Consider the following 24,802-nt stretch of genomic DNA (forward strand, 5'->3'; position numbering starts at 1 on the left):
AAGGTAGTTCTGCGTACTAAACCTGGGTTCTTACCTAAGGTAGTCACTAACAGGAATATCAATCAAGAGATTGTTGTTCCATCCTTGTGTCCAAATCCTTCTTCAAAGAAGGAACGTCTTCTACACAATCTGGATGTAGTTCGTGCCCTCAAGTTCTACTTGCAGGCAACTAAAGATTTTCGCCAAACTTCTTCCCTGTTTGTCGTTTATTCTGGACAGAGGAGAGGTCAAAAAGCTTCTGCTACCTCTCTCTCTTTTTGGCTTCGTAGCATAATACGTTTAGCCTATGAGACTGCTGGACAGCAGCCTCCTGAAAGAATTACAGCCCACTCCACTAGAGCTGTGGCTTCCACTTGGGCCTTTAAGAATGAGGCCTCTGTTGAACAGATTTGCAAGGCTGCAACTTGGTCTTCGCTTCATACTTTTTCCAAATTTTACAAATTTGACACTTTTGCTTCTTCGGAGGCTATTTTTGGGAGAAAGGTTCTTCAGGCAGTGGTTCCTTCTGTATAATGAGCCTGCCTATCCCTCCCGTCATCCGTGTACTTTTGCTTTGGTATTGGTATCCCAGAAGTAATGATGACCCGTGGACTGATCACACATAACAGAAGAAAACATAATTTATGCTTACCTGATAAATTCCTTTCTTCTGTTGTGTGATCAGTCCACGGCCCGCCCTGTTTTAAGGCAGGTAAATATTTTTTAAATTATACTCCAGTCACCACTTCACCCTTGGTTACTCCTTTCTCGTTGATTCTTGGTCGAATGACTGGGACTGACGTAGAGGGGAGGAGCTATATGCAGCTCTGCTGGGTGAATCCTCTTGCATTTCCTGTTGGGGAGGAGTTATATCCCAGAAGTAATGATGACCCGTGGACTGATCACACAACAGAAGAAAGGAATTTATCAGGTAAGCATAAATTATGTTTTTTGTATATGAAATAGCATCCTTTAAATTATCTCTGTCTGTATACCAAAGCCCAATATCTAGAAATAACAATTGGAAATTAACTTATTTCCTTCCTCCTACTCGGAGTGCAATTTCTTTTGCTGGCTATGTTTACATAGCTTTTCGATACCCTTTTAAAGGGACAGTCTACACTAAAATTGTTATTGTTTAAAGGATAGATAACGCCTTTACTAACCCATTCCCCAGCTTTGCACACAAACAACACTGTTATATTAATATACTTTATAACCTTTAAACCTCTAAATTTCTGCCTGTTTCTAAGCCACTAAAGACAGCCTCTTATCACATGCTTTTTTATTTGCTTTTCACAACAGGAGACTGTTAGTTCATGTGAGCCATATAGATAGCATGCACTAATTGGCTTAAATGCAAGTCAATAGATAATAAATAAAAAGTCATGTGATCAGGGGACTGTCAGAAGATGCTCAGATATAAGGTAATCGCAGAGGTTAAACATATATTAATATAACTGTGTTGGTTGTGCAAAATGGGGGAATGGGTAATAAAGGGATTATCTATATTTTTAAACACTACAAATTCTATTGTAGACTGTCCCTTTAATACACTTTTTACCTATGTGATTACCTTGTATCTAAGCCTCTGCAAACTGCCCCCTTATCTCAGTGCTTTTGACAGACTTGTATTTTAGCCAATCAGTGCTGACTCATAAATAACTCCATGGGAGTGAGCACAATGCTATCTATATGGCAAAAATGAACTAGCACTGTCAAACTGTGGAAAACTGTCAAAATGCATTGAGATAAGAGGCGGCCTTCAAGGGCTTAGACATTAGCATATGAGCCTACCTAGGTTTAGCTTTCAACAAAGAATACCAAAAGAACAAAGCAAACATGATGATAAAAGTAAACTGAAGTTTTTTTTAAAATGACATGCCCTGTATGAATCATGACAGTTTAATTTTAAGGGACAGTACACTGTAAAATAGTTTTTTACTTAATGTGTTTCTGATGACTCGATATACCAGCTGCAGAGTATAAAATATATGAGAAATTGCTTATTTTGCTTTATTTTTGTATATGAAATAGCTGTTTGTTCTTTTTAAACCAGAACCCATTAAAATGGGTTGGGCTTGCAGGGAAATCAGTTTCTTTATGTTATCACTTTGTGTACACACACACGCCTCCTTTATGTTATCTCTGTCTGTATACCAGCGCCCAATACTTAGAGATAACAATTGATAATAACCTTCTCTCTCCTTCCTCCCACTGGGAGTGCAATTTATTTTGCTGGCTATGTTTACATAGCTTTTCTATACCCTTTTCTTAAGTATAGAAACTTTCAGTATAGGTAGGGATACCACATGCAAAATCAGCTACTTCAAATGCCAATATAAAGGTAAAGGATATATTTTTTAAACAATGTAATGCACTCAAGCAGTTAAAATGAATCATTGGGAAAAAAATAAAATGGAGAAAGATTTTGGGTAAACTTTCTGTTAAGATGGTGGCAGGCACTCAGCATAAAAACATAAACCCCCACCTACCGGCACCTGTACATGATTAAATAAGAGAACAGGTTTGAAAAGAGCTGCAGCCACAGGAGGAAACACAATATCACAGCGAATAATAACCATGCTACTGTAGTTGTACCCAGCACTTAAATGTCCCTTTAAATAAAAGAAACGTTTAAAGAACACTGCAAGAATTTTCTGACGATTATAACCAATCTGGGCACAAAAATGTTCAGCGCCTGTGACCTAGAGAAATGTCGTTCTTCACTTACAGACAATTCTACATAAATAGCAACTTATTTCTTTCTCCTGAAATGTATTTTTGTTCAAAATGTTACATATCTTTACTGTTTTTTTATTGTATTAAAATGCATTGATTTTACAGTTACTTAGAGGGACAGTACACTGTAAAATAGTTTTTATATTAATGTATTTTCAATGACCAGCTGTAAAATGTGTGAGAAATTGAATTTTCAGGTTTATTTGTGTATATGAAATAGCTGCTTTTGTGCTTTTAACCACATCCTATTGACATGGGCTGGGCTTGTAGGTTTATATGATCTCATTATGTTATCAGTTTTATGTACACAATCTTGCTTCCTTAGCTTATATCTGTTTGTATACCAAAGCTTAAAGGGGCAGTCAACAATAGAATTTTTATTGTTTTAAAAGATAGGTAATCCCTTTATTACACATTCCCCAATTTTGCATAAACAACACAGTTTTGTGCAAAGCCGGGGAATGGGTAGTAAAGGCATTATCTATTTTACAATTTTAGTGTAGACTGTCCCTTTAATACTTAGAGAGGACAATGGAAGATTGTTTTATTACTTAACTATTCTGCACCCCACTGGGAGTGTAATTTCTTCTGCGGGCTGTGTTTACTTAGGCTTATCAATAGCCTATACTTAAAGGGACACCCAGGTTGTTCACAAAAAATGGGCCGGCATCTAAACTTACATTCTTGCTTTTCAAATAAAGATACCAAAAAATGAAGGAAATGTTGATAATAGGAGTAAATTTAGAAAGTTGCTTAAAATTTCTGCTCTATCTGAATCACAAAAGAAAAAATTTGGGTTCAGTGTCCCTTTTAAAGAGACAGTCTAGTCATAATAAACTTTCATGATTCAGATGGAGAAGCAACTTTATAATTTACTCCTGTTGCCAAATTTTCTTCATTCTCTTGGTATCTTTATTTAAAAAAGCAGGAATGTAAGCTTAGGAGCCAGACCATTTTTGGTTCAGAACTTTCTGATTGATGTCTAAATGTAGCCACCAATCAGCAAGCACTACCCATCTGCTGCACCAAATATGGGCCGGCTCCTAAGCTTAAATTTAAATAAAGATACTAAGAGAACAAAGACAAATTGATAATAGGAGTAAATTAGAAAGTTGCTTAACATTGCTGCTCTAATCGAATCATGAAAGTTGAATTTTGACTTCACTATTCCTTTAAGTATAGAAACTTTCAGTACAGGTTGGGATACCACAGGCTAAATCGGCTATTTCAAATGTTGAATTAAAGGGACATAATACTCATATGCTAAATCACTTGAAACTGATGCAGTATAACTGTAAAAAGCTGACAGGAAAATATCACCTGAGCATCTCTATGTAAAAAAGGAAGATAATTTACCTCACAATCTCCTCAGCTCAGCAGAGTGAGTTCTGTGTAAAAAGTTATATTTCAGCTGCTCCCAGCTGCAGGTAAAAATAAAAAAAAAAAACGAAGAAATGAACAGCAGCCAATCAGCATCAGCAGTGCTGAGGTCATGAACTCTTACTGTGATCTCATGAGATTTGACTTAACTCTCATGAGATTTCATAGTAAGCTTCCTTTACCTGATTGGTGAAATAATATGAGAGTGCACGAGGCTCATCCCCTAAGCTGTCCTAGGACAGACACACTAAAATGCTGCTTAGAAATCCTGTGGCTACCGAGGAACTTTTGAGGTAAAATATCTTTCTTTTTTACATAGAGATGTTCAGGTGATAATTTCTAGTCAGATTTTTACAGCTATACTGCATCACTTTCAAGTGTTTAAACATTTGGGTATTATGGCCCTTTAAGGGTAAAGGAGATACTTGTAAAGAATTTAATACACTCCAGCAGGTAAAATGGATCATTAGGAACAATTTAAAGGGGAGAAAAAAGTTGGGTTAACTGTCCCTTTAATACTCTGTATGTTCAATACCCAATACTGAGTACAAAACACTATACAAAACTCAGCAAACACATTTGTTAAACAATAAAAAAATGAAATATAAGGACCACTAAAAACAGTAAAATAGTATAACACAAGGACAAAGCAAATGAGTAGTAGATTCAGTTTCCAACAAGTTTTAAAGTTAGTTAAAGGGACAATCAACACCAGAATTTTTGTTGTTTTAAAAGATAGATAATCCCTTAATTACCCATTCCCCAGTTTTGCATAACCAACACAGTTATAACAATACACGTTTCACCTCTGTAATTACCTTGTATCTAAACCTCTGCAGACTGCCCCCTTATTTCAGTTCTTTGGACAGACTTGCATTTTAGCCAATCAGTGCTCACTCCTCGGTAAATTCACGTGCATGAGCTCAATGTTATCTATATAAAACACGTGAACTAATGCCCTCTAGTGGTGAAAAACTGTCAAAATGCATTTAGATTAGAGGCGGCCTTCAAGGTATAAGAAATTTAGCTTATGAACCTCCTAGGTTTAGGTTTCAACTAAGAATACCAAGAGAACAAAGCAAAATTGGTTATAAAAGTAAATTGGAAAGTTGCTTAAAATTACATGCCCTATTTGAATCATGAAAGTTTTTTTGGACTTGACTGTCCCTTTAAATGGCCAGGAAACCCCAACATTTTCTGTTATAATTTAGTTAGAACACTCAATTTTAAACAACTTTCCAATTCACTTCTATTATCAAATTTGCTTCATTCTCTTGTTATCTTTTGCTGAAGGAACAGCATTGCACTAATGGCAGCTGCTTAACACATCTAGTTAGCCAATCACAGGAGACAAATGTGTGCAGGCACCAATCAGCAGCTCGCTCCCACTAGTGCAGGATATGTGCATATTATTTTTCAACAAGGGATACCATGAGAACGAAGGATATTTGAAAATAGAAGTGAATTTAAAAGTGTCTTAAAGTTACATACTCTACCTGAATCATGCAAGTTTCATTTTGACTTACCTATCCCTTTAAAGTGATTGTAAATTCTAGCTTTTCTCTGCAGCTTCAGCGCTAACCTAATTGCCTACAGCCACCCACAGCACAGCTCAGTTTTTCAGTGAGGTGACGTTTCCACCTCTTTCCAATAGCCGTGCTAGCCCTTTGGCATAATGGACGGCTGAAGGCGCATAGGTTAACCTCTTGAGTGCTAACGACGGCTCAGAGCTGTCGCTAGCACTCAACCACCTCTAGAGCAATCTGGGGGCTCCCACCGACTCCCACCCTGGCGATCTGGCCTGTATAGTGACAGGCATTGCCGGGGCTTCCTGTTACGTGCAGTGACGTCACGCGCAATGACGTGATGACGTCACCGTGCAACTTTATTTAAAATTTACAATACAAAGTATAGGGAAAGGGGGCATGCTGCTTAGAAGCCTGTATCTCAGGCATCTAAGCAGCTACAGACCCCCAAGACCCACCGTAGGTAATCGCCTAACCTTTCCAACGGTATAAGTCTTGGGGATCTGGGGGAAAAATATTAAAAAACAGAAAAAAATTAAATCCAGCTTAGCACTCAAAGGATATTCCAGTCAAAATGTAAATGCATATAGACAAATTACATCTTTGATTAGAAGAATATTTACAATATAAATGTACTGGCAAAAATGCTTCTAGTAAAAGTTATTACTGTTCTAGTGTTAATATTTTTCTCTGCACGTGCACGTGAAGCATATTTAGATATTTTTTCAATGCACAAACATTTTATAAACTGCAGCTCCTCAGAGCACCAGTGGGGCTTGTATCTTGTCAGCAACGAACAAACTGAGTCATTACCAGATGGTACAAGCGCGTTAGGCTCTATGAGTAAGGGCTGTGTATAAAATGCTGGTGCACTGTGCATACTTAAATACACTTTTGAAACAGCTATAGCTTTTATTAGAAGCATTTTTGCTAAAACATTTATATTACAGAAATGCTTCTATTCAAAACTGTGGATTTTAATTTTGGCTGGAATGTCCCTTTAACGCTAAAGCCGCTGCAAAATAAATAATACCTTTTAATCAGTTTTCTTATAAACTGATGAAAGAAGGTTGCATTTATTTTTAGTGATGGTAAATCCTAGCGTTTTTTTAAATGCTAGAATTTACCATCACTTTAAATTTTAATTCCCACTGCATCAGGTGACAGCCATCAGCCAATCACAAAATGCATATACGTATATTCTGTAAATTCTTGCACATGCTCAGAAGGAGCATATCAAAATATTGCACACATTTAGATAGTGGAAGTGCAATGGAACGTTAATTAAAATTGTGAGCTCTATCTGAATCATGAAATGTAATTTTGACGACATTGTTCGTTTAATGTTCCCCTTGACACTGAGAGTACAGGGGGTAGATAGCCGCATCTGATGCTTGGTAAATCTACCCCATAGATTTGTTTACCAAAAAAATCCATTTGAAAAAAGAAAAGCTAATGAAAGATGCAATATTAAAGGGACAGTAAGTTCATAATTAGACATTTACTTGTATCACTTAATTTGTTTCCTTCTCTTCTTCCTTTGCTGAAGGGTTTATTAAGGAACCTGGGTGCTAGCTGCTGATTGGTGGCTGCATTTATATATATATATATATATATATATATATATATATATATACCGATTGTCATTGGTTCACCATGTGTTCAGTTAGAAACAGGTAGTGCATTGCTGCTTCTTCAACAAATGATACAAAGAGAATGAAGGAAATTAGATAGTATAAGTAAATTGGAAACTTGTTTAACATTTTTTTTCTACCTAAATCATGAAAGAAACATTTGGGCTTCACGTCCCTTTAACGTAAAACTCTGCAATAATAAAGGTTGATGTTATTTTGTTGTGACTCACGGTTACATTGTGTTTGGCTTTGTACTTCAGGCCGCACCTGGGGCACACATTTCACACTTTCTACTGACCATGGGGTGCCAGGTATTTCCAAATGGTCAACAAGCATCATAAAAATACACTCAGGAACATTATTTTAAAGGGTTTGTTTGTATGAAGTGATGAGTGTCATTCTCTAAATGTCATTTTGTGTTTATTTCTTGCAGTTACAGAGAAGGAAGTGCAGCAATGGTAAGTTTTATTTCTTTCTACTTTCTTGGGTATTGGGGATGTTTGTTACATTGTGTTTTACTAACATCACTGCACATGCACCAAATGCAGCAGCACACTCTTATTGCCAATATCAATATGGTTACTTTGTTTGTTTAATATATTTAACATTAATTGTTGCACAAACACTATACAGGTGGCCCTCGTTTTACAATGGTTCAATTTACACCGTTTCAGAATAAGAACCTTTTTTCCCAGTCATGTGACTGCTATTGAAAAGCAGTGCATTTATTAAAATAGCCAGTAGGTGGAGCTGTCCGCTTGTGTTGCAGCAAAGCCAAGCAAGCTGAAATTAATCAGTTTAACCAGACCTGAGCTATCGAGCAGATTTCAAAGGAACAAGATCTCCCTGTCCATAAATCAGTCCAGATTGGAATGCATAGAAAGAACTGTTTGCAAATGAAGTCTGTGTTGTTTGATTATTTTATTAGGTGTATAATGCTGTTTAGCAAATGTTTTTGTTCATTTAACTTAGTTTAATTATATATTCTGTGTTGTGTGATTATTTTATTAGGTTTATAATGCTGTTTAGCATTTAAAGTCTTCATTTCAAAGCTTTAAAAATAATGTATTAGGTGTTACTTATGACAATTTTGAGAGGGGCCTGGAACCTATCTCCCTCACTTCCCATTGACTTACATTATAAACTGGGTTTCAATTTACAACGGTTTCGATTTACAACCATTCCTTCTGGAACCTAACCCCGGCGTAAACTGAGGGCTACCTTATATATGTAATATATATATATATATATATATATATATATATATATATATATATATATATATATATATATATATATATATATATATATATATATCTATATCAAATAAATACAGGATTTTACTGCCTGCCCAGCTAAAATTGAATCCATTATTAAGCTTAAATTAGCTAATATTATATCAATTTATGTTAAATTATGCAACCAATGTGTGCTTTGGATAGCTTAAAGTATATATTTTTTATAATATTGCCACCACCTATCTACTTTATAATACGGCCTGACCAGCATATGTTTCTTTGGAGAATACTGTAAATAAATATTTATAACTTGCTATATGGCTAAAAGTATGTGAACACAATTATTGGGTTCAGGTATTTCAGCCACGCCCATTGCTAACAGGTGCATAAAATCCAGCTACAACATCTCCATTGACAAGCATTGGCAGTACAATTTGTCATACTAAAGAGCTCAGTGTCATAGCATGCCACCTTTGCCACAGGCCAGCTCATACATTTCTGCCCTACTGGATCTGCCCCAGTCAACTGTAAGTGCTATTATTGTGAAGGAGCAGCAACAGCCACTAACTGGTAGACCACACAAACCCCAGAGCAGGACCGCTGAGTGCTGACGCTCCTATCATCTGTCACTCAGCACAAGAACTGTGCAGGGAAAGCTTTATGAAATGTTTACAGCTGCTTGGCCAGGAAAACCTCACATGAGCATGAGTGATACGAAGTATCCGCTCTAGTGGCACGCCCGCCAATAGACTCTAGAGTGAGGAATCACTATCTGGCAGTCTGATGGAAGAATCTTTGTGTGGCAGATGCCAGGAGAACACTGCCGGAATGCATGGTGCCTACTGTAAGGTTTGGTAGAGGATGGATAAAGGTTCTAAGGCTTTTTTTTAGGGTTGGGCTAGGCCCCCTTAGTTCCGGTGAAGTATCCTTTTAATGCTACAGGATAAAAACTTTGTGGCAGCAGTTAGGGAAAGTACCTTTCCTGTTCCAGGATGACTGTGTCCCTGTGCACAAAGCAAGGTCCATGTAGACATGGTGTCATGGGTTTGGTGTGGAGAAACTTTATTGGCCTCCACAGAGCTTAACCTCTACCCCATTAGGCACCTTTGGGATAATTTATAATGCAGATTGTGAGCCAGGACTACTTGTCCAATATCAGTGCCTGACCTCACAAATCCCAGAGGAGTGGCTGCTGTTATAGCCGCAATAGGGGGGGACGGGAATCTATTTTAATGCCCATGGCATTGGAATATCCAATAAGCTCATATATGTGTGATGTTCAGGTATTCATATACTTTTGGCCATATTGTGTGTGTGAGTGTGTGAAAAAAATATGACTGTAGGGTAGAAAAGTTACTGGTCCTCTCAATGTAAATTATAGAAATAAAGCCAATGTTTTTACTTGTCCACTGCAAATTTCCAACACTTTACATACACATACATGTGACAACACTGAAGAAATGACACTTTGCTACAATGTAAAGTAGTGAGTGTACAGCCTGCATAACAGTGTAAATTTGCTGTCCCCTCAAAATACTTCAACACACAGCCATTAATGTCTAAACCGTTGGCAACAAAAGTGAGTACACCCCTAAGTGGAAATGTCCAAATTGGGCCCAAAGTGACAATATTTTGTGTGGCCACCATTATTTTGCAGCACTGTCTTAACCCTCTTGGGAATGGAGTTCACCAGACCTTCACAGGTTGCAACTGGAGTCCTCTTCCACTTCTCCATGACAGCATCACAGAGCTGGTGGATGTTAGAGACCTTGCACTCCCCCACCTTCCGTTTGAGGATGCCTCACAGATGCTCAATAGGGTTTAGGTCTGGAGACATGCTTGGCCAGTCCATCACCAATGCAGTGGTCGTCTTGGAGGGGTGTTTAAAGTTGTTATCATGTTGGAATACTGCCCTGCAGCCCAGTCTCTGAAGGGAGGAGATCATGCTCTGCTTCAGTATGTCACAGTACATGTTGGCATTCATGGTTCCCTCAATGAACTGTAGCTCCCCAGTGCCGACAGCACTCATGCAGGCCCAGACCATGACACTCCCACCACCATGCTTGACTGTAGGCAAGACACACTTGTCTTTGTACTCCTCACCTGGTTGCCGCTACACACACTTTACACCATCTGAACCAAATAAGTTTATCTTGGTCTCATCAGACCACAGGACATTGTTCCAGTAATCCATGTCCTTAGTCATCTTGTCTTCAGCAAACTGCAGGCTTTCTTGTGCTTCATCTTTAGAAGAGGCTTCCTTCTGGAACGACATCCATGCAGACCAATTTGATGCAGTGTGCGGCGTATGGTCTAAGTACTGACAGGCTGACCCACCCCTTCAACCTCTGCAGCAATTCTGGCAGCACTCATACGTCTATTTCCCAAAGACAACCTCTGGATATGACGCTGAGCTTGTGCACTCAACTTCTTTGCTCGACCATGGCGAGGCCTGTTCTGAGTGGAACCTGTCCTGTAAAACCACTGTATGGTCTTGGCCACCGTGCTGCACCTCAGTTCTAGGGTCTTAACAATCTTCGTATAGCCTAGGCCATCTTTATGTAGAGCAACAATTCTTTTTTTCATATCCTCAGAGAGTTCTTTGCCATGAGGTGCCAAGTTGAACTTCCAGTGACCAGTATGAGAGCGATAACAACACATTTAACACATCTGCTCCCCATTCACACCTGAGACCTTGTATTGTAACACTAACGAGTCACATGACACCGGGGAGGTAAAATGGCTAATTGGGCCCAATTTGGACATTTCCACTTAGGGGTGTACTCACTTTTGTTGCCAATGGTTTAGACATTAATGGCTGTGTGTTGAGTTATTTTGAGGGGACAGCACATTTATACTGTTATACAGGCTGTACACTCATTACTTTACATTGTAGCAAAGTGTTATTTCTTCAGTGTTGTGACATGAAAAGATATAATAAAATATTTACAAAAATGTGAGGGGTGTACTCACTTTTGTGAGATACTGTGGGTGTATATATATGTATGTGTGTATATATATATATATATATATATATACATATATATATTCAAAACCACATATATACATTATTTATATATACATATATATATATATATATATATATATATATATATGTGTGTGTGTGTATATATATATATATATGTATATACTGTATGTGTGGTTTTTAATAAATACTGTTTTATGCAGTTTTGATGACTTTGTCATGTTCTCATTTGTTTATTCTAATTACATATGGATAGAAAATCTAATGACCCTGCACTGTTTAGCACAAAAGTCAAGTGTTTATCTGGCAGCAGGGACAGAGTCTCTTAAGAAGCCAATCCAATAAAAAAGAGAATAACTATAGTGTCATGGAATTATAAGCACACAGTAAATCTGCACAAATATTCAGCATAGGTATTTAAACAGGCACCTAGGCATAACCAATGAAAATAAGAGAATAATAATTGTTTGCCAGCCATAAGGGATACAATATATACGTGAATAATGTATAAAAACATTAGAATTTGGCGCCTTTGTTTCAGTACATTTCATTGATATATCAAACACAAAGTTCTTTGTCATATTTTGACTGGAGTTTGATTGCAATAATAAAATAAGTATGATGGAGAGCTGGCCTCACGTAATACATACTTTCCCCTGACTTGGAATAAAAGCTATTTCTAAAAGATACACTTGATGGATGAGAAGACACCAGGAATTTTTAACAGTTACTCTATGACAGTTTGGATCTGACAGGTAGATAGGTAGAATAATTAATGGACTCCGGGTCACTTGTGGCTACATTTATAAGGGGTTATATTATGTCAAATCCCTTTTTTTTCTTATGACACCTTGCAGGGCTCTCTCTGCTTTCCTGATTAGGGGAGAAACTAACATTAGCGCAGCAGGTGTAGTGGTATCAGGGCACGTGCTGGGGGCATATCATCCAGTCTATACATAGCCATGTGCACAATCCTAATGCAGGGGAACCTTTTATTAGTGCAGACTGCAGGTCTATAGTTATCTATCATCTATCTAGCTATCTATCCATCTATCTAGCTATCTATCCATCTATCTAGCTATCTATCCATCTATCTAGCTATCTATCCTCTATCTAGCTATCTATCCATCTATCTAGCTATCTATCCTCTATCTAGCTATCTATCCATCTATCTAGCTATCTATCATCTATCTAGCTATCTATCCTCTATCTAGCTATCTATCCTCTATCTAGCTATCTATCCATCTATCTAGCTATCTATCCTCTATCTAGCTATCTATCCTCTATCTAGCTATCTATCCTCTATCTAGCTATCTATCCATCTATCTAGCTATCTATCCTCTATCTAGCTATCTATCCATCTATCTAGCTATCTATCATCTATCTAGCTATCTATCCTCTATCTATCCTCTATCTAGCTATCTATCATCTATCTATCCATCTATCTATCATCTATCTAGCTATCTATCCATCTATCTATCTAGCTATCTATCCATCTATCTAGCTATCCATCTATCTAGCGATCTATCCTCTAGCTATCTATCCATCATTCCATCTATCTAGCTATCTATCTATCCATCTAGCTATCTATCTATCCATCTATCTAGCCATCTATCATCTATCTAGCTATCTATCCATCTATCTAGCTATCCATCTATCTAGCGATCTATCCTCTATCTAGCTATCTATCCATCTATCTAGCTATCTATCCATCTATCTAGCTATCTATCCATCTATCTAGCTATCCATCTATCCATCTATCTAGCGATCTATCCATCTATCTAGCGATCTATCCTCTATCTAGCTATCTATCCATCTATCTAGCTATCTATCCATCTATCTAGCGATCTATCCTCTATCTAGCTATCTATCCATCTATCTAGCTATCCATCTATCCATCTATCTAGCTATCCATCTATCTAGCGATCTATCCTCTATCTAGCTATCTATCCATCTATCTAGCGATCTATCCATCTATCTAGCGATCTATCCTCTATCTAGCTATCTATCCATCTATCTAGCTATCTATCCATCTATCTAGCTATCTATCCATCTATCTAGCTATCTATCTATCCATCTATCTAGCGATCTATCCATCTATCTAGCGATCTATCCTCTATCTAGCTATCTATCCATCTATCTAGCTATCTATCCATCTATCTAGCTATCTATCTATCTATCCATCTAGCTATCTATCCATCTATCTAGCCATCTATCATCTATCTAGCTATCTATCCATCTATCTAGCTTTCCATCTATCTAGCGATCTATCCTCTATCTAGCTATCTATCCATCTATCTAGCTATCTATCCATCTATCTAGCTATCCATCTATCTAGCGATCTATCCTCTATCTAGCTATCTATCCATCTATCTAGGTATCTATCCATCTATCTAGCTATCTATCTATCCATCTAGCTATCTATCTATCCATCTATCTAGCCATCTATCATCTATCTAGCTATCTATCCATCTATCTAGCTATCCATCTATCTAGCGATCTATCCTCTATCTAGCTATCTATCCATCTATCTAGCTATCTATCCATCTATCTATCCATCTATCTAGCTATCTATCCATCTATCTAGCGATCTATCCATCTATCTAGCGATCTATCCATCTATCTAGCGATCTATCCTCTATCTAGCTATCTATCCATCTATCTAGCGATCTATCCATCTATCTAGCGATCTATCCATCTATCTAGCGATCTATCCTCTATCTAGCTATCTATCCATCTATCTAGCTATCTATCCATCTATCTAGCTATCTATCCATCTATCTAGCTATCTATCCATCTATCTAGCGATCTATCCTCTATCTAGCTATCTATCCATCTATCTAGCTATCTATCCATCTATCTAGCTATCTATCCATCTATCTAGCGATCTATCCATCTATCTAGCGATCTATCCTCTATCTAGCTATCTATCCATCTATCTAGCGATCTATCCATCTATCTAGCGATCTATCCATCTATCTAGCTATCTATCCATCTATCTAGCTATCTATCCATCTATCTAGCTATCTATCCATCTATCTAGCTATCTATCCATCTATCTAGCTATCTATCCATCTATCTAGCTATCTATCCATCTATCTAGCTATCTATCCATCTATCTAGCTATCCATCTATCTAGCGATCTATCCTCTATCTAGCTATCTATCCATCTATCTAGCTATCTATCCATCTATCTAGCTATCTATCCATCTATCTAGCGATCTATCCATCTATCTAGCGATCTATCCATCTATCTAGCTATCTATCCATCTATCTAGCTATCTATCCATCTATCTAGCTATCTATCCATCTATCTAGCTATCTATCCATCTATCTAGCTATCTATCCATCTATCTAGCTATCTATCCATCTATCTAGCTATCCATCTATCTAGCGATCTATCCTCTATCTAGCTATCTATCCATCTATCTAGCTATCTATCCATCTATCTAGCTATCTATCCATCTATCTAGCGATCTATCCATCTATCTAGCGATCTATCCTCTATCTAGCTATCTATCCATCTATCTAGCTATCCATCTATCTAGCGATCTATCCTCTATCTAGCTATCTATCCATCTATCTAGCTATCTATCCATCTATCTAGCTATCTATCCATCTATCTAGCGATCTATCCATCTATCTAGCGATCTATCCTCTATCTAGCTATCTATCCATCTATCTAGCGATCTATCCATCTATCTAGCTATCTATCCATCTATCTAGCTATCTATCCTCTATCTAGCTATCTATCCATCTATCTAGCTATCTATCCTCTATCTAGCTATCTATCCATCTATCTAGCTATCTATCATCTATCTAGCTATCTATCCTCTATCTAGCTATCTATCCTCTATCTAGCTATCTATCCTCTATCTAGCTATCTATCCATCTATCTAGCTATCTATCCTCTATCTAGCTATCTATCCTCTATCTAGCTATCTATCCTCTATCTAGCTATCTATCCTCTATCTAGCTATCTATCCATCTATCTAGCTATCTATCATCTATCTAGCTATCTATCCTCTATCTATCCATCTATCTAGCTATCTATCATCTATCTATCCATCTATCTATCATCTATCTAGCTATCTATCCATCTATCTATCTAGCTATCTATCCATCTATCTAGCTATCCATCTATCTAGCGATCTATCCTCTATCTAGCTATCTATCCATCATTCCATCTATCTAGCTATCTATCTATCCATCTAGCTATCTATCTATCCATCTATCTAGCGATCTATCCTCTATCTAGCTATCTATCCATCTATCTAGCTATCTATCCATCTATCTAGCTATCTATCCATCTATCTAGCTATCTATCTATCCATCTATCTAGCGATCTATCCATCTATCTAGCGATCTATCCTCTATCTAGCTATCTATCCATCTATCTAGCTATCTATCCATCTATCTAGCTATCTATCCATCTATCTAGCTATCTATCTATCCATCTAGCTATCTATCCATCTATCTAGCCATCTATCATCTATCTAGCTATCTATCCATCTATCTAGCTATCCATCTATCTAGCGATCTATCCTCTATCTAGCTATCTATCCATCTATCTAGCTATCTATCCATCTATCTAGCTATCCATCTATCTAGCGATCTATCCTCTATCTAGCTATCTATCCATCTATCTAGCTATCTATCCATCTATCTAGCTATCTATCCATCTATCTAGCTATCTATCTATCCATCTAGCTATCTATCTATCCATCTATCTAGCCATCTATCATCTATCTAGCTATCTATCCATCTATCTAGCTATCCATCTATCTAGCGATCTATCCTCTATCTAGCTATCTATCCATCCATCTATCTAGCTATCTATCCATCTATCTAGCTATCTATCCATCTATCTAGCTATCTATCCATCTATCTAGCGATCTATCCATCTATCTAGCGATCTATCCATCTATCTAGCGATCTATCCATCTATCAAGCTATCTATCCATCTATCTAGCTATCTATCCATCTATCTAGCTATCTAGCCATCTATCTAGCGATCTATCCATCTATCTAGCGATCTATCCTCTATCTAGCTATCTATCCATCTATCTAGCGATCTATCCATCTATCTAGCGATCTATCCATCTATCTAGCGATCTATCCTCTATCTAGCTATCTATCCATCTATCTAGCTATCTATCCATCTATCTAGCTATCTATCCATCTATCTAGCGATCTATCCTCTATCTAGCTATCTATCCATCTATCTAGCTATCTATCCATCTATCTAGCTATCTATCCATCTATCTAGCTATCTATCCATCTATCTAGCTATCTATCCATCTATCTAGCTATCTATCCATCTATCTAGCTATCTATCCATCTATCTAGCTATCCATCTATCTAGCGATCTATCCTCTATCTAGCTATCTATCCATCTATCTAGCTATCTATCCATCTATCTAGCTATCTATCCATCTATCTAGCGATCTATCCATCTATCTAGCGATCTATCCTCTATCTAGCTATCTATCCATCTATCTAGCTATCCATCTATCTAGCGATCTATCCTCTATCTAGCTATCTATCCATCTATCTAGCTATCTATCCATCTATCTAGCTATCTATCCATCTATCTAGCGATCTATCCATCTATCTAGCGATCTATCCTCTATCTAGCTATCTATCCATCTATCTAGCGATCTATCCATCTATCTAGCGATCTATCCATCTATCTAGCTATCTATCCATCTATCTAGCTATCTATCCTCTATCTAGCTATCTATCCATCTATCTAGCTATCTATCCTCTATCTAGCTATCTATCCATCTATCTAGCTATCTATCATCTATCTAGCTATCTATCCTCTATCTAGCTATCTATCCTCTATCTAGCTATCTATCATCTATCTAGCTATCTATCCATCTATCTAGCTATCTATCCTCTATCTAGCTATCTATCCTCTATCTAGCTATCTATCCTCTATCTAGCTATCTATCCTCTATCTATCCATCTATCTAGCTATCTATCATCTATCTAGCTATCTATCCTCTATCTATCCATCTATCTAGCTATCTATCATCTATCTATCCATCTATCTATCATCTATCTAGCTATCTATCCATCTATCTATCTAGCTATCTATCCATCTATCTAGCTATCCATCTATCTAGCGATCTATCCTCTATCTAGCTATCTATCCATCATTCCATCTATCTAGCTATCTATCTATCCATCTAGCTATCTATCTATCCATCTATCTAGCGATCTATCCTCTATCTAGCTATCTATCCATCTATCTAGCTATCTATCCATCTATCTAGCTATCTATCCATCTATCTAGCTATCTATCTATCCATCTATCTAGCGATCTATCCATCTATCTAGCGATCTATCCTCTATCTAGCTATCTATCCATCTATCTAGCTATCTATCCATCTATCTAGCTATCTATCCATCTATCTAGCTATCTATCTATCCATCTAGCTATCTATCCATCTATCTAGCCATCTATCATCTATCTAGCTATCTATCCATCTATCTAGCTATCCATCTATCTAGCGATCTATCCTCTATCTAGCTATCTATCCATCTATCTAGCTATCTATCCATCTATCTAGCTATCCATCTATCTAGCGATCTATCCTCTATCTAGCTATCTATCCATCTATCTAGCTATCTATCCATCTATCTAGCTATCTATCCATCTATCTAGCTATCTATCTATCCATCTAGCTATCTATCTATCCATCTATCTAGCCATCTATCATCTATCTAGCTATCTATCCATCTATCTAGCTATCCATCTATCTAGCGATCTATCCTCTATCTAGCTATCTATCCATCCATCTATCTAGCTATCTATCCATCTATCTAGCTATCTATCCATCTATCTAGCTATCTATCCATCTATCTAGCGATCTATCCATCTATCTAGCGATCTATCCATCTATCTAGCGATCTATCCATCTATCAAGCTATCTATCCATCTATCTAGCTATCTATCCATCTATCTAGCTATCTAGCCATCTATCTAGCGATCTATCCATCTATCTAGCGATCTATCCTCTATCTAGCTATCTATCCATCTATCTAGCGATCTATCCATCTATCTAGCGATCTATCCATCTATCTAGCGATCTATCCATCTATCTAGCTATCTATCCATCTATCTAGCTATCTATCCATCTATCTAGCTATCTATCCATCTATCTAGCTATCTATCCATCTATCTAGCGATCTATCCTCTATCTAGCTATCTATCCATCTATCTAGCGATCTATCCATCTATCTAGCTATCTATCCATCTATCTAGCGATCTATCCATCTATCTAGCGATCTATCCTCTATCTAGCTATCTATCCATCTATCTAGCTATCTATCCATCTATCTAGCTATCCATCTATCTAGCGATCTATCCTCTATCTAGCTATCTATCCATCTATCTAGCTATCTATCCATCTATCTAGCTATCTATCCATCTATCTAGCTATCTATCCATCTATCTAGCTATCTATCCATCTATCTAGCTATCTATCCATCTATCTAGCTATCCATCTATCTAGCGATCTATCCTCTATCTAGCTATCTATCCATCTATCTAGCTATCTATCCATCTATCTAGCTATCTATCTATCCATCTATCTAGCGATCTATCCATCTATCTAGCGATCTATCCTCTATCTAGCTATCTATCCATCTATCTAGCTATCCATCTATCTAGCTATCTATCCTCTATCTAGCGATCTATCCATCTATCTAGCTATCTATCCATCTATCTAGCTATCTATCCATCTATCTAGCGATCTATCCATCTATCTAGCTATCTATCCATCTATCTAGCTATCTATCCATCTATCTAGCTATCTATCCATCTATCTAGCTATCTATCCATCTATCTAGCTATCTATCCATCTATCTAGCTATCTATCCATCTATCTAGCTATCCATCTATCTAGCGATCTATCCTCTATCTAGCTATCTATCCATCTATCTAGCTATCTATCCATCTATCTAGCTATCTATCCATCTATCTAGCGATCTATCCATCTATCTAGCTATCTATCCTCTATCTAGCTATCTATCCATCTATCTAGCTATCCATCTATCTAGCGATCTATCCTCTATCTAGCTATCTATCCATCTATCTAGCTATCTATCCATCTATCTAGCTATCTATCCATCTATCTAGCGATCTATCCATCTATCTAGCGATCTATCCTCTATCTAGCTATCTATCCATCTATCTAGCGATCTATCCATCTATCTAGCGATCTATCCATCTATCTAGCTATCTATCCATCTATCTAGCTATCTATCCATCTATCTAGCTATCTATCCATCTATCTAGCGATCTATCCATCTATCTAGCGATCTATCCATCTATCTAGCTATCTATCCATCTATCTAGCGATCTATCCATCTATCTAGCTATCTATCCATCTATCTAGCGATCTATCCATCTAGCTATCTATCCATCTATCTAGCTATCTATCCATCTATCTAGCTATCTATCCATCTATCTAGCTATCTATCCATCTATCTAGCTATCTATCCATCTATCTAGCTATCTATCCATCTATCTAGCTATCTATCCATCTATCTAGCTATCTATCCATCTATCTAGCTATCTATCCATCTATCTAGCGATCTATCCTCTATCTAGCTATCTATCCATCTATCTAGCTATCTATCCATCTATCTAGCTATCTATCCATCTATCTAGCTATCTATCCATCTATCTAGCTATCTATCCATCTAGCTATCTATCCATCTAGCTATCTATCCATCTATCTAGCTATCTATCATCTATCTAGCTATCTATCCTCTATCTAGCTATCTATCCTCTATCTAGCTATCTATCATCTATCTAGCTATCTATCCATCTATCTAGCTATCTATCCTCTATCTAGCTATCTATCCTCTATCTAGCTATCTATCCTCTATCTAGCTATCTATCCTCTATCTAGCTATCTATCCATCTATCTAGCTATCTATCCTCTATCTATCCATCTATCTAGCTATCTATCATCTATCTATCCATCTATCTATCATCTATCTAGCTATCTATCCATCTATCTATCTAGCTATCTATCCATCTATCTAGCTATCCATCTATCTAGCGATCTATCCTCTATCTAGCTATCTATCCATCATTCCATCTATCTAGCTATCTATCTATCCATCTAGCTATCTATCTATCCATCTATCTAGCGATCTATCCTCTATCTAGCTATCTATCCATCTATCTAGCTATCTATCCATCTATCTAGCTATCTATCATCTATCTAGCTATCTATCTATCCATCTATCTAGCGATCTATCCATCTATCTAGCGATCTATCCTCTATCTAGCTATCTATCCATCTATCTAGCTATCTATCCATCTATCTAGCTATCTATCCATCTATCTAGCTATCTATCTATCCATCTAGCTATCTATCCATCTATCTAGCCATCTATCATCTATCTAGCTATCTATCCATCTATCTAGCTATCCATCTATCTAGCGATCTATCCTCTATCTAGCTATCTATCCATCTATCTAGCTATCTATCCATCTATCTAGCTATCCATCTATCTAGCGATCTATCCTCTATCTAGCTATCTATCCATCTATCTAGCTATCTATCCATCTATCTAGCTATCTATCCATCTATCTAGCTATCTATCTATCCATCTAGCTATCTATCTATCCATCTATCTAGCCATCTATCATCTATCTAGCTATCTATCCATCTATCTAGCTATCCATCTATCTAGCGATCTATCCTCTATCTAGCTATCTATCCATCCATCTATCTAGCTATCTATCCATCTATCTAGCTATCTATCCATCTATCTAGCTATCTATCCATCTATCTAGCGATCTATCCATCTATCTAGCGATCTATCCATCTATCTAGCGATCTATCCATCTATCAAGCTATCTATCCATCTATCTAGCTATCTATCCATCTATCTAGCTATCTATCCATCTATCTAGCGATCTATCCATCTATCTAGCGATCTATCCTCTATCTAGCTATCTATCCATCTATCTAGCGATCTATCCATCTATCTAGCGATCTATCCATCTATCTAGCGATCTATCCATCTATCTAGCGATCTATCCTCTATCTAGCTATCTATCCATCTATCTAGCTATCTATCCATCTATCTAGCTATCTATCCATCTATCTAGCTATCTATCCATCTATCTAGCGATCTATCCTCTATCTAGCTATCTATCCATCTATCTAGCGATCTATCCATCTATCTAGCTATCTATCCATCTATCTAGCGATCTATCCATCTATCTAGCGATCTATCCTCTATCTAGCTATCTATCCATCTATCTAGCTATCTATCCATCTATCTAGCTATCCATCTATCTAGCGATCTATCCTCTATCTAGCTATCTATCCATCTATCTAGCTATCTATCCATCTATCTAGCTATCTATCCATCTATCTAGCTATCTATCCATCTATCTAGCTATCTATCCATCTATCTAGCTATCCATCTATCTAGCGATCTATCCTCTATCTAGCTATCTATCCATCTATCTAGCTATCTATCCATCTATCTAGCTATCTATCCATCTATCTAGCGATCTATCCATCTATCTAGCGATCTATCCTCTATCTAGCTATCTATCCATCTATCTAGCTATCCATCTATCTAGCGATCTATCCTCTATCTAGCTATCTATCCATCTATCTAGCTATCTATCCATCTATCTAGCTATCTATCCATCTATCTAGCGATCTATCCATCTATCTAGCGATCTATCCATCTATCTAGCGATCTATCCATCTATCTAGCGATCTATCCATCTATCTAGCTATCTATCCATCTATCTAGCTATCTATCCATCTATCTAGCTATCTATCCATCTATCTAGCTATCTATCCATCTATCTAGCTATCTATCCATCTATCTAGCTATCTATCCATCTATCTAGCTATCTATCCATCTATCTAGCTATCTATCCATCTATCTAGCGATCTATCCTCTATCTAGCTATCTATCCATCTATCTAGCTATCTATCCATCTATCTAGCTATCTATCCATCTATCTAGCGATCTATCCATCTATCTAGCGATCTATCCATCTATCTAGCTATCTATCCATCTATCTAGCTATCTATCCATCTATCTAGCTATCTATCCTCTATCTAGCTATCTATCCATCTATCTAGCTATCTATCCATCTATCTAGCTATCTATCCATCTATCTAGCGATCTATCCATCTATCTAGCGATCTATCCATCTATCTAGCTATCTATCCATCTATCTAGCTATCTATCCATCTATCTAGCTATCTATCCATCTATCTAGCCATCTATCCATCTATCTAGCTATCTATCCATCTATCTAGCTATCCATCTATCTAGCGATCTATCCTCTATCTAGCTATCTATCCATCTATCTAGCTATCTATCCATCTATCTAGCTATCTATCCATCTATCTAGCGATCTATCCATCTATCTAGCGATCTATCCTCTATCTAGCTATCTATCCATCTATCTAGCTATCCATCTATCTAGCGATCTATCCTCTATCTAGCTATCTATCCATCTATCTAGCTATCTATCCATCTATCTAGCTATCTATCCATCTATCTAGCGATCTATCCATCTATCTAGCGATCTATCCTCTATCTAGCTATCTATCCATCTATCTAGCGATCTATCCATCTATCTAGCGATCTATCCATCTATCTAGCGATCTATCCATCTATCTAGCTATCTATCCATCTATCTAGCTATCTATCCATCTATCTAGCGATCTATCCATCTATCTAGCGATCTATCCTCTATCTAGCTATCTATCCATCTATCTAGCGATCTATCCATCTATCTAGCGATCTATCCATCTATCTAGCGATCTATCCTCTATCTAGCTATCTATCCATCTATCTAGCTATCTATCCATCTATCTAGCTATCTATCCATCTATCTAGCTATCTATCCATCTATCTAGCGATCTATCCTCTATCTAGCTATCTATCCATCTATCTAGCGATCTATCCATCTATCTAGCTATCTATCCATCTATCTAGCGATCTATCCTCTATCTAGCTATCTATCCATCTATCTAGCTATCTATCTATCTATCCATCTAGCTATCTATCTATCCATCTATCTAGCCATCTATCCATCTAGCTATCTATCTATCCATCTATCTAGCCATCTATCATCTATCTAGCTATCTATCCATCTATCTAGCTATCCATCTATCTAGCGATCTATCCTCTATCTAGCTATCTATCCATCTATCTAGCTATCTATCCATCTATCTAGCTATCTATCCATCTATCTAGCTATCTATCCATCTATCTAGCTATCTATCCATCTATCTAGCTATCTATCCATCTATCTAGCTATCTATCCATCTATCTAGCTATCTATCCATCTATCTAGCGATCTATCCTCTATCTAGCTATCTATCCATCTATCTAGCTATCTATCCATCTATCTAGCTATCTATCCATCTATCTAGCTATCTATCCATCTATCTAGCGATCTATCCATCTATCTAGCGATCTATCCTCTATCTAGCTATCTATCCATCTATCTAGCGATCTATCCATCTATCTAGCGATCTATCCATCTATCTAGCGATCTATCCATCTATCTAGCTATCTATCCATCTATCTAGCTATCTATCCATCTATCTAGCTATCTATCCATCTATCTAGCTATCTATCCATCTATCTAGCTATCCATCTATCTAGCGATCTATCCTCTATCTAGCGATCTATCCTCTATCTAGCTATCTATCCATCTATCTAGCTATCTATCCATCTATCTAGCTATCTATCCATCTATCTAGCTATCTATCCATCTATCTAGCGATCTATCCATCTATCTAGCGATCTATCCATCTATCTAGCTATCTATCCATCTATCTAGCGATCTATCCATCTATCTAGCGATCTATCCATCTATCTAGCGATCTATCCATCTATCTAGCTATCTATCTAGCTATCTATCCATCTATCTATCCATCTATCTAGCTATCTATCCATCTATCTAGCTATCTATCCATCTATCTAGCTATCTATCCATCTATCTAGCTATCTATCCATCTATCTAGCTATCCATCTATCTAACGATCTATCCTCTATCTAGCTATCTATCCATCTATCTAGCTATCTATCCATCTATCTAGCTATCTATCCATCTATCTAGCGATCTATCCATCTATCTAGCGATCTATCCTCTATCTAGCTATCTATCCATCTATCTAGCTATCTATCCATCTATCTAGCGATCTATCCATCTATCTAGCGATCTATCCTCTATCTAGCTATCTATCCATCTATCTAGCGATCTATCCATCTATCTAGCGATCTATCCATCTATCTAGC

The 24,802-nt window shown here is 37.2% G+C and overlaps 1 protein-coding gene across 1 annotated transcript in view; it reads left to right on the top strand.

Annotated features, from left to right (window-relative positions):
- NCS1 (neuronal calcium sensor 1) overlaps positions 1-24,802 on the top strand; it is a 278,873-nt gene that overhangs the window by 124,185 nt on the left and 129,886 nt on the right. The window contains exon 2 of the mRNA XM_053695406.1: positions 7,695-7,719. Coding sequence (XP_053551381.1) covers positions 7,695-7,719 — 25 coding nt within the window. The remainder of the gene's footprint in view (positions 1-7,694; positions 7,720-24,802) is intronic.

Source organism: Bombina bombina, chromosome 12 (genome assembly GCF_027579735.1).
Source record: "Bombina bombina isolate aBomBom1 chromosome 12, aBomBom1.pri, whole genome shotgun sequence".
In the NCBI taxonomy this organism is placed as follows: domain Eukaryota; kingdom Metazoa; phylum Chordata; class Amphibia; order Anura; family Bombinatoridae; genus Bombina; species Bombina bombina.